The sequence below is a fragment of the Pinus tabuliformis genome, chromosome 4_2, assembly GCF_031772625.1.
Source record: "Pinus tabuliformis cultivar Carrire ecotype Pingquan chromosome 4_2, CPIR1, whole genome shotgun sequence".
Lineage (NCBI taxonomy): Eukaryota > Viridiplantae > Streptophyta > Pinopsida > Pinales > Pinaceae > Pinus > Pinus tabuliformis.
In genome coordinates, this window is record NC_142304.1 from 1,184,612,689 (window position 1) to 1,184,625,239 (window position 12,551).

At 37.4% G+C, this 12,551-nt stretch overlaps 1 protein-coding gene across 1 annotated transcript in view; it reads right to left on the minus strand.

Annotated features, from left to right (window-relative positions):
• Window positions 1–639: 639 nt before the first annotated feature.
• LOC149173911 (uncharacterized) overlaps window positions 640–12,551 on the minus strand; it is a 188,972-nt gene continuing 177,060 nt past the window's right edge. The window contains exons 9-14 of the mRNA XM_089424779.1: window positions 3,105–3,217; window positions 2,543–2,741; window positions 2,172–2,300; window positions 1,727–1,755; window positions 1,311–1,471; window positions 640–892 (exon numbers count right to left, since the gene is read on the minus strand). Coding sequence (XP_089280905.1) covers window positions 685–892; window positions 1,311–1,471; window positions 1,727–1,755; window positions 2,172–2,300; window positions 2,543–2,741; window positions 3,105–3,217 — 839 coding nt within the window. The 3' untranslated portion in view covers window positions 640–684. The remainder of the gene's footprint in view (window positions 893–1,310; window positions 1,472–1,726; window positions 1,756–2,171; window positions 2,301–2,542; window positions 2,742–3,104; window positions 3,218–12,551) is intronic.

Consider the following 12,551-nt stretch of genomic DNA (forward strand, 5'->3'; position numbering starts at 1 on the left):
CATCCACTATAACATTACATAGTTTTTGGAGGATGCCTCTGCACACACCCTAGATGCATTTTCTTGCATCTACGTTCTTACGTCCCAAAAATTCGATAGAGAATTGCACAATTGAAAGTCACATACAAAATTGCTTCCAAAGTCTACTATTAGATAACTAGCTTGCATCTAATAATTAGAAGTAATATGCAATGCTTACCACCATGACAAGGCCTTAATTGTAGATCGATTTTATTCATGTTTTTTCTTCATTTGACGCTTTGTGGTTAGTGAAGATTACGACACACATACACTTAGTCATGCGATGTGTTTGAAAGAAAAAAATAAAATACCTTTTACTTCAACCATGCTTAATACAACCATGACAAATGTAATGAAACACACAACTTGCAAATATTATCCATCCATAAAATAAACAAAAATAATAACTTTGTCCTATTCTTTAGAGTAGGTTGGGTTGCAACCTTCCAGTTCTATAAAAACAAATAGAGAACTTCAATCACTTGCATATAATTAACATTAACAAAGTTGATTTGTCACTCTCTAATTTAAGAACAAATAGAGAAAATCAATCAAATACATGTAAATAAAATAAGAAACTCAAGTACTCAAATAGAGTGTGCTTCTAATAGATAAATATTTAAGGAGAGATTCCGTAAAATACGTAACAAGGCAATGCATGATTTAATGGTTGTCATGGTCAAGAGTGGGAGATTGAAAATCTTCACTTGTACACACTGATGTGGAATGGTTTCTTCTTCTCCTTATATGAGGTAGTGGCGCTGGTCCCAATATTGAAAGCAAAACAGGTAAGAGCACGAATCCATTTAGAAACCCGAGCACTCCCATTAGCGTGAACATAGCAAAATAATACAACCTGAATGCATGATATCTGTAACACAAACACAATTGAAAACTAACAATAAGTTATGTCTTTAACAAACCTTCACAATAAATTAACCTATATAAATATGTTTATTACATAACATTCAAATTTAATTTTATGAATATAAATGAAAAAACCAATAACTTTATAAAAAAATTATTAATTTAAAACTTCATTAATTTAAAAAATGAAAATTTCAAAATAAAATAATTATGTCCCTCCAAAAACCTGTAAATATATATACATTTTACTCGAGCAAATTGCTATGTGCAAACTAGATTAGCAATGTTAATGAACCCATTGAGACAATTATTATAATGATAATTGCCAAGCAATTTATGAATTAATTATTTAATTATGGTATTGGAACATAAATATTAATTGCTATATCACCAATCTAGCTCGAAAGGCAATGGTGCTTTACTTGAGGAAAATGAGAGGGAATGTAGCCGCAATTTGACTTCCTAGGCCGTGCAGTAATGGCTCAAGCGTCAATTCTAGGGCTTTTCCCACTCGTTCATTCTTCGTTCCGTCTACTGCCAGGAAGCAGCGCGCCAAATAGGTGAATTCTGATGACATGCCGATCTGTTGAAAACAATTGTGACTGGGCTTAATTAAAGCTATTTATCAAACAACCCTTAGTGTTGTACCGGACGCTTAAAGACTGCACAAAACCCTAATGGCTAACACTATCTGAAACAAAATGATTACCGCGCTATTTGAGCCAATCGGCCTCCTAGCCATAATTTGATCACTAAAATACAGTTGTCATTTGCAAAATCTACAAAGGAATCTTAAATTGCAATGATACCAGGAGAACTGTAACATTAAGGGGCTTACCACAATCCCGAGGTTGACAAGCGACAGAGCTGCCATCCAGAAAGCACTTCACATGTTAATTCTGGGTAAGACGCTAGCATGGAATATTTCTTTACATTTGCTGGTAAAATTTTCTCGAATGTGAATGAAACACTAATTTCGGTAAGCCTGAGTTAAACTTTCTTGTTACACTATTTAACCTTTTTACGTTAACAAGGGATCATCAAATATTCACTAAGTTTATCCCGCAATAAATTCTTTGATAGCAGTCTAGCATGCTAGGGGAAATGAGGGATATTGATGATATCATCTATAATCTATAAGTCTGGACCCTGAATCATCAACCTTAAATATGGCAACATTGATTTATTCAATATTGCTCCAACACATTGAAATAAAATGAGAAGAAATCTACTCATTTTTTTATTCTGACGTTGTGTAAAAAGAAATTAGGTATGAAGCATACAGTTTAATTTGGCACCGATGACATGTAAGAAACCAAACACTTCCACATCCACCATAAGAAGCACTGCTGCTATCATTACTGCTATAGTAAAGCTCCATTGAAATAAGAGAACTGCTACAAACACTCCAACTGCAGGCAAGAATAAGACCTTGTATTAGGTTACCAAAGAATATCGAGTGAAGATAACTACAAACTAGTATTAAAACTGACATTTTTGATACTCTATTATGCTATTGCAATACTCAGTATTCACGTTGACACAGCATAACCGTTTGCTAGCATTGCTTCCATTGAAGATAAATTGAAGAACAGATGAAATTGACAAATAGGCCCTGCTTAGCCTAGTGTGAAATTTATCTAAACTTGCATACCTAAGGCAAAACCGACTACAGTAATCAGGTCCTTTGTGCTATGAAGATATTGTTCAAAGAACAGGTATGGATAACCATATCCATACGCTAGCTTGGTCCCATTGAAATATCTTTTGTTGGCATTGTCAAGAACTTTTCTTGTCTGCTTGATCATTTCCAAGTTTGGCTTTGTCTTGGCTCCCAAGTTATTCGCAAATAACTGCATTTGAAGGATTAGCAAGGAAGACATTATGACCCAAGCAGATAACAGAGAAATCAATCTGCGGTTGCATGTACATAGAACTTCATTTTCATCCTGCAAACAACTATTTGTCCTAGGGATGAGACGGTAGATGTCATAAGTAAAGAGGCTTTTTATTGTAGATATGCAATTACAGAATAATATACCGTATTCAGTTTCCCAACACACTATTACGCAGATTTCTATATTTTCTGGAAAAACCGAATGTCCTGAGCTATAAGATTCTTATGAACACCTAAACAAATAAGAAAAAAATCCATCTTGTTTTCATATAATATTAAATATTTTGATTGTTAAACTTGCTTATAGAAGTATCCGCACCAAAGTTTTTGTGGCATCAATTCTGTAACTGGAATTGTTTCCCTTTGCCATGCAAGTGACTGCTTTATTTGTCCTGCTATCATAACAGGATAAGTCCTGCAGTGATAATGGTCCTGCAAGAAATAAAACCCACGTGCTTTTGTATTAGTTATATTGCAAATCTGGACTACAATGCACGGATTTTCCATTTCTCACTTCAATTAATGCTAATTGAGTTACTTGATTGTGCTCTTCTCACTTTTTTGAGTGCCTCAAGCATGAAGAAAAAGAGGAGATGAAATATCATAGTATAGATGTGGGAATTATAAAGCAGTAATAATAAGGATTGGCTCAAAACAAGAATCCACTGAATCTTCTCCTAGCTCTTAAAATTTCGAACACTAGTAATCATTGCCGTTCATATCATATGGGTTATCATCAAAGTGATTTCAGACCATTTTGGTAACTGAAACTATGTTGGTCATTTCTTAATGTCTCTGCTTTGCTAGAGAAACTATGTTAGTATGGTGGCAAAGCTTGACTTTCTGGTTCTTTGGTGGGCCATTAAAGTCATTTATGACTCACCCTTGGTGGGAAGTTATAGGCTGCTGCAGCTCAAACTCTCACCCAATGGAAAAAGTCCTAAGCCCAGCGGGAGGGCTAACCTCTGTGGTCTTTCCTCTCACTTTAAGGCTATGGGGCTTCCTAACCTAAGAAGGGTGTTCCTAGATATCAAGCTACGTTAGGTCATGTGTGAGAGGAAGGCTCTTCTAACTTGGCTCACAAAGACTCCATCAATGACACTATCCACTCTAGTGGAGATAATATATCTTTTAAATGTGTAAATAGTGTATAGATCTATCGAAAACAAGCGTGATATGTGTAAGACTTGGATGAAATTGCTTATTCATATATTATGCTTGGAATTGAGAATGTGAATCTTGCTCTAGGAAAATTACAAGTGTTCAGTTGCATCATGAAACAAAAGTATCACATCAGTGGGACATGTATCAAATGGTAGAAAGGGAGACAAGTTATGCTTGCAAAGGAGTCATTCATTCATCACTATTGACCAAAGGTCATCAAGATGTAAGTCTGTTTCAAGAATGAGAGAATCTAGAGAAAAGCTACACCATATATCCAAATATTCCACAATCCACATCTCATAATGGTGATTAAATCCAATATTCAGGCTGCATCTATAAATGTCATTAGAAACAGAAATTAATCATAAAGCAGAGTAATCTATTAGCGGAGTAGTATTATTAATTGTAGTTCAAATAAGGGAAATGAAGAAAGAAAATAAACATTCAGTTATACATTGACCAAGAAAAGCTCATAACTAACTGGAAAACTGAATTCAAACACACAAATAACAACACAGGAGTGTCAAGGAAACATCCACGGGGCAAGGGATTGGAATCTCTATTAATTCAACAATGATTCTCCACACTTACATTTCTCAGGCATTCACTAGTTTTATACAAGCCTCCTCCGTTACATAACCACTGTTTCGGTATAAAACTAACTAGTAGTAACTAATGCAATTATTACTCATATTTACATAATTCGTTGTGAAACTTCCAACAAACTCCACCTTGACAACAATTTTCCTTATCCCTTGCCTATGCCCATTCATCATCTTTTCTGCAAGCCAAGAGAAGCTAAACACCATCGCAACTTCTCTACTGTAACTGGCTTTGTGAATATGTTTGCACAATTCTCTCATGTATGGACCTTTTGAAGAGCTACTTTTCCACCATCGATCACATGTCTCAGAAAATGATACCTTACATCAATGTGCTTGGTTCTGCTGTGATAAGCAGGATTTGTAGCGTAGTGAATAACACTTTGATTGTCACAAAGTACATTCACTTTTTCCTGCGTCCTTCCAATCTCATCAAGCAAACCCTTTAACCAGATTGCTTCTTTACTAGCATCTGAAGCAGCTATATATTCTGCTTCGGTAGTGGACAATGCAACTGTTTCTTGAAGATTTGACATCCAACTAATTGCTCCACCTGCAAGAGTAAAGACATAACCTGTAGTAGATCTTATTTTGTCCAAATCACCTGCATAATCAACATCTACATATCCGCACACTGATCCTTCACTACCACTAAAAATGATGCAATGGTCACTTGTGCCTCTTAGATATCGAAGCACCCATTTCACCGCTCGCCAATGTTCTTCACCTGGATTTTCCATGAACCTGCTGACAACTCCAACTGCATGTGAAATGTCAGGTCTTGTAGATACCATCGCATACATTAAGTTGCCTACAACATTTGCATATGGTACACGAGACATATACTGCTTTTCTTCATCAGTACTTTTCAAGTACTTTCTCCACATACTTCTGCTGTGATAACCAAAGCTTACCATTTTTCCTGCCTCTGTGTATCTCCATGCCCAAGATATGTTTTGCTGCTCCAAGATCCTTCATATCAAACGTCCTAGAGAGTTGAGCCTTTGACCTGTTGATCTCTTCCATGCTTTTGCTTGCAATCAGCATATCGTCAACATACAAAGCTAAGATAATGAATAAGCCATTGAAACTTTTGAAGTATACACAATGATCATACTCACTTCTTATAAAGTTCTGGCTCACCATGAAGGAATCAAACTTTTTGTACCATTGTCTGGGAGACTGCCTCAGACCATACAATGATTTCTTGAGCTTGCAAACTAATCTTATGCTGCGACCTTGTACAAAACCTTCTGGATGTTCCATATATATCTCTTCATTCAAATCACCATGTAGAAAAGTTGTTTTAACATCTAACTGTTCTAACTCAAGATTAAGTAACGCAATTAGTGCCAACACAGTACGAATAAAAACAAGTTTTACAACTAGAGAAAAAATCTCATGAAAGTCTATACCTTCAACCTGAGAATACCCTTTTGCTACCAGTCTCACCTTATACCTTTCGATACTTCCATCAACTTTCCGTTTCAGCTTGAAGACCCACTTGCATCCAACAACACTTCTCCCTTCAGGAAGCTCTACAAGATCCCAAGTATTATTCTTGGCTAAGGAATCCATTTCTTCTTCCATAGCCGTTTTCCATTTTTCGCTATCTGTATCATCTACTGCTTCCTGATAACAAGAAGGTTCCCCATCTTCAGTAATCAAAGCAAAAGATGAAGCAGAATCTTCATACCTTTTGGGAGTTTTCCTTTCCCTTGTAGACCTTCTTAGAGCAACTAGTTGCTGAGCTGGTTCAGAAGCTTCAACGGCTTCCTTTCTAGTTGCTGAGCTGGTTCAGAAGCTTCAACGGCTTCCTTTGTGCCTTCAACACTTTTTTCTCCAGAAGTCTCTCCTTCCTTTTGATTGTCATTGAAAGGTCTAGCCTCCAACTGAATTCGTTGATTTGGCGATACCTGTTCCTGTTCAATTATTTCAACATTTGATTTTAAAAGAGAAGATTAATCAAATGTTACATCTCTACTAATGACTATCTTCCGCAATGTAGGATCCCACAACCTGTATCCTTTCACTGCATAGTCATACCCAACAAAGACATAACATTTCGATTTTGGATCTAATTTTGAACGCTGATTTTTAGGAATAAGAGAATAAGCATCACAACCAAATATCCTCAAAATGTGAATAATCACAAGAATGACCTGTCCAAACTTCTTTAGGAATTTTACAATTGCTACTGAAGGTGATCTGTTAACTAAATAACAAGCAGTAGATACTGCTTCTACCCACAACTCCTTTTGCAAGTTAACATTGTTGATCATGCTTCTGGCTCTTTCCATAAGAGTCTGATTCATACGCTCAGCAACACCATTTTGCTAAGGAGTATAAACAACAATTTTATGTCTAATAATTCCCTCATCCTTACAGTATTGTTTAAATTCAATTGAAGCAAACTCACCGCCATTGTCAGTTCTTAAACATTTAATAGATTTGCCTGTTCTTTTCTCTACCATTGTTTTAAATTGTTTAAAGACATTGAATACATCAGCTTTCTTTTTTAGCATAGAGACCCAAACTTTACAGGGGAAATCATCAATAAACGTTAAAAAATATAGAGCACCTCCATATGATACAACAGGGGATGGTCCCCACAGATCAGAATGAATATAGTCTAAAATATCTTTACTATTATGATTTCCAACTTTAAATTTCTGTTTACACTGTTTTTCATACACACAATGTTTACAAAAATCTAACTTCAAGGATTTCAGACCGGGAAGAGATTTACGTTTCATCAGTATCTGAAGACCTTTCTCGCTCATATGACCTAATTGCTGATGCCATAGACAAGTACCTGCTTCTTCCTTTTCTGATGCAACCGCTGCTTCACTGACCTGAGTACTTCCTTTTAACCTGTAAAGATTTCCGACCTTTTCTGCTTTCATAACCACTAGGGCTCCTTTAAAGACTTTGAAGACACCATCCTGACCTGTAAACTTATAACCATCTGAATCCAACACTCCCAAAGAAATCAATTTTTTCTTCAAATCAAGCACATGTCTAACACTAGTTAATGTTCTAACTGTGTTATCATACATCTTAACCCTGATATTCCCCATCCTAACAGTTTGACATGACACATTATTACCCATAAACATAGAACTACCATTTACATTTTCATACAAAGTAAACCAATTTCTGTGTGGACACATGTGATGAGAAGCACCAGAGTCTAACAGCCAGCTTTCTAAACCCTTAGAGACATTACATTCCGCTGAAGTTTCATCTATCATACATAATTCTTCAGTAGATAAAACTTCGTCTATCATACCTGAATCGACCTGATTCGCTTCCTTCTTCGGGTTATCAGATTCTTTTCATTTCCAACAGTCTTTCTTCAAGTGTCCAATTTTATTGCAGTGCCAACATTTTGCCTTACACTTCTTTCCCTTTGATTTAGATCTGGAAGACCCCCTTGGTTTTTCTCCTCTTTCCTTTGAGCGTCCTCTAGCTACCATGGCTTTTGATGCAGCTGTTTCAGTACTGGATTTCCTTCGTACTTCTTCAGACAAGAGAGCTCCCACGACTGATTCAAACTTCAAAGAATCAACAGTGCTCAAGCTGATTGAAGTTACAAAGTGATCCCATGATTCGGGCAAAGAACACAGCAAGGTTATGGCTTTATCTTCTTCCTGAATTTTAACTTCCATATATGTTAATTGGCATATAAGTGTATTAAAAACATTCAAATGTTCTACAACTTTTGAACCTTCTTTCATTCGAAGACTGTACAACTATCTTTTTAGATAAATTCTATTGGTTAATGACTTTGTCATATAGAGTTTTTCCAGTTTTTCCCACAATCCTGAAGCTGTACTCTCTTCAACAATGTTGAAGAGAACCTCATCCGCCAGGCATAACCTGATGGTACTGAGAGCTCGGGCATCCAAGTCCTCCCAGTCTGAATCAGTCATGGTTGCAGGTTTCTTAGTTGCCCCATCCAATGCCTTGTGCAATCCTTGTTGCACAAGCAGATCCCTAACCTTCAGTTTCCAAAGAGCAAAATTGCTCTTTCCGGTGAATTTCTCCACCTCGAATTTCGCATTCGACATCTTGGCCATTTTGTTCTTCTCTTAGGGTTTCAATCTTTCAACTAGGGTTTATATTTTTTTTTTTCAAAAAATAATCTTCTAGCAATTTTTTATTTTTTTTACAAACCCTTTCTTTCTTGCAAACCCCTTTGTTTTTTTGTGAAAACAAACAAAGATTTTATTTTCTTGAAGTTCTTTCCTCCAATATTTGTATAAAATCCACCCCTTAAAAAAAACTTGATTTTGATTTCAATCTGTTGTTTTTGTTTCAAAAAAGATTTCTGTTGAAAATAAAAAAGTTTTGGAAACTTTGATAAATACCCGGGTTCAACAGGCAACAACAGCTTGATGGGGTTCAGGCAGCAACAAATCCAACACCCCCAACACCCTCTTCACGCGGCTCTGGCTCTGCACACAGACAGGTCACTCTTGCACGCGCAACCCACGCAGCTCTATAGAGGCTTCATGCAGAATGGACAGTCGGCATCATGCACACCCTCTTCACGTGACTCTTCAGGAAAAAAAATCGCAGAGGGCTTCACGCAGACTGGGTAAACCAACAAATGGACCGGCAACGTAGGGCTCCTCCTCAACCGTAAATCAGCAAATGGACCGAACCAACAACGGACCGAACCAGCAACGACATGCAGTGTTGCGGCTCTGGCTTCCTCTTACCAGCACGCAGAGAATACACGCGCTCCTCCTCCCAGCACGCAACAACTCACAGCTTAACACGCAACACGAGGTTTTTACGTCCAGCAGTTCCACGCTTACACGCTCCTCCTCCCCAGCACGCTGCAACTCACGGCTTAACACGCAGCATGTCCTCCTCTTCTCACGCAGAGATGGACAGTATTGGTAGCACTTCACGCAATCGAATGGCAGAATTCACACAGACGTTTTCCTTTTCGGCTCTAGCAGATTCAGACAAATCAGACAAAGCGTTCTTTCTTTCCAACTCTCACAGACACTTCAACTGGCAGCTTTAAATCAACAACTGCTTCATATGGGTTATCTCCTTCAATCGGACTTTCTCAATGAACCATACGCTCTAATACCAATTGTAGTTCGAATAGGGGAAATGAGGAAAGAAAATAAACATTCAGTTATACATTGACCAAGAAAAGCTCATAACTAACTGGAAAACTGAATTCAAACACACAAATAACAACACAGGATTTACGTGGTAAAATCTTGACAGGGTGTCAAGGAAACATCCATGGGGCAAGGGATTGGAATCTCTATTAATTCAACAATGATTCTCCACACTTATATTTCTCGGGCATTCACTAGTTTTATACAAGCCTCTTCCGTTACATAACTGCTGTTTCGATATAAAACTAACTAGTAGTAATTAATGCAATTTTACTCATATTTACATAATTTGTTGTCAAACTTCCAACATTAATGTGGCTGAGTTAAACCATCGATGTATTAAACATGAACAATGATGAGATAGTGTGGGCAATGAGTTTCCAAACAATGCTCAAAACATATTCATCATAGATGAGATCAGATCTAAAATTTGCCAAACGTGTCATGCAAAATCAATATGCCAACAGAGCTCAGAAAACAAGGAAAGATACCAGCATCTATAGGCAAGTTATATAAAGCTTGCAAGAGGGAAAATCACATGGCATTATACGTCAACATCATGAAACCATGAAACCAATCTGAAAGGAGTTGTTGTGTTTCATAATAGCAAGATTTTAAATGTGCGCAGGGCACTGTTGGAAGTAATGCTGTTGGAAATAATGCTTCCATGTGTTGTAAGTTCTCAAGTTCTCAAGCGCCAGTCTAGAAGCTATTGATTCCTATGTTATGAGTTGGAGTCATAATCTAGGTGTGTTGAAGTCAGTGTGTTATGTCCTTTATATTTGTATCTCTTGTCATCAATAAAATAGTATGTGATTTGTGTGTTTAATTATTCTCTCTGCTCATCTCCCTAAATTTTCTTATATGGTATCAGAGCCTATTCCCTTACAGCAAGCTGTGAAGTCCAGGAAGATGTGAGAGCTGTGAGAGATAATCCTTTGTATATAGGCTAATTTAGTGTTTGATTTCTGTGTTTGTGTGTACATTTGTTAGCTATATTGTAGATCTGAATTGTTTTATCGTTCTGTAAGAGGCCCGTGTAATCAAGGGAGAGCCTGTGAGGATCTGTAGCCACTATGACTAGAAGGAGCCGCTTATAAAGTTAGAAAGTCGATCCTACTGCAAAATCTTTCACCTTGCCATATGATTCGTGGGAGATTTCATTTCAGCCCTGTGTATTGGTCTCCATTAGATTGATGAGAGCTGTAGCTCAGATGAGACGAGTGAAGTCGCCCACACGCTATCATGGTATCAAAGGAGCAGCCGTCGCTTTGATTTAGCCGACGTAGTAAGACGAAGTGTGTGGCGAGTGTGAGATCCATCAAGACTGTTCAGGAGTCAAGATCTCACAGAGTTAAAGAAATTTTCTGTGAATAAAACCGTCAATTTTTTGAAGGAGAGGAGCCAGATCGTTTTCTGGAGGTGGAATCCCAACGGATCAGTGAAGCTGCATCGTCATAGTCAGAAACCGCCGTGGACAGCTACGGTGGAGGGTTTCTTTTACAACAGAATCAGTCATGCGATTTTTTGCGTCATAAGGCCGCAGATTGGACGCGTCGTATAGATCTGTTGTTAAACGGGCTCATGGCAACAAAATTATGGCTACCAGAGATTATTTGACTCGGAATTACTCAAGCAATGGCCAAATTTCAGCGTTCAGCAAATGATAAGTTTTTTTTCATCTCGTTCAGTTTGTGCCCATTCACTGTGGAGGATGAGCCTTTGAATGCACAACAATCAAAATAGGAGATCGCCCGCAGAAATGCTGCACCGAGAGAACTCTTGGTCGTTTTGACAAACAAATTTATATTCCTTTACCTGATGTCAAGGCGAGGCAAAGGCGAAGAGTTTGGTGGCGTGGGCCAGAAGGGCAAAAGCTGGGAAGTGGAAGGACTGTTTGTGTGGGGATTCGTCCTTTGTTATATTATTATTTTATATGTTATAATGAAGTTGTTTAAAAAATATATATATATGTGAGAGATTGTGTCGGTGTTTGTGTTTTAATTGGTTATAAAAAGGGTTGGTGGTTCTTATATTGGAAGCTCTGGTGTCCGAAACATCAATTCGTGTGTGTTTTTATTGGTTATACAAAGGGTTGGTGGTTCTTAAACTGAAAGCCCCGATGACGAAACATCAATTCTTTTGTGTTAGTAAGGTCGAGTTGTTTGATCAACTTTTGAACATAGTTAGTGTCCAGAGTTCATTCCTAGCACTTAACGGATAACCGAAAGAGAAATATCCGACAAATGGTGGTTGGTCCATAATATGGTTCATTACTTGACAACTCTTATCGCGCAAGCCCTGACGAGCTGAGGTATCAATATTGTTGATCTTGCAATGTTCGTCAACGATGGTCAGAGGCCGTTGCGTTTTAAATGGAGGTCAAATAACAACTCAAAGGTGTGGTGGTGAAAGAACGGTGTTTGTGAGATTCCAGAGTGGATGTGAGTGTTGATGAAGACCAGTGAGACAAATTATCCTTGTTGTTGTAATATGTGTTTTTCATGTAAGCATTAAGGGAAGGTGTTGGAAGTAATGCTTCCATGTGTTGTAAGTTCTCAAGCGTCAGTCTAAAAGCTATTGATTCTTATGTTATGAGTTGGAGTCATAATCTAAATGTGTCAAAATTAGTGTTTTATGTCTTTTATATTTGTATCTCTTGTCATAAATAAAATAGTGTGTGATTTGTGTGTTTAATTGTTCTCTCTGCTCATCTCCCTAATTTTTCTAATAGGCACTCCACTATTCATGTCATTAAGTACAAAATAGTGATCATAATGTAAGGTAAACAGCGACAAGCATGAACAGTGATCTAACTAGAGTGATATCACCATGAGTTCATTGCTATTATAG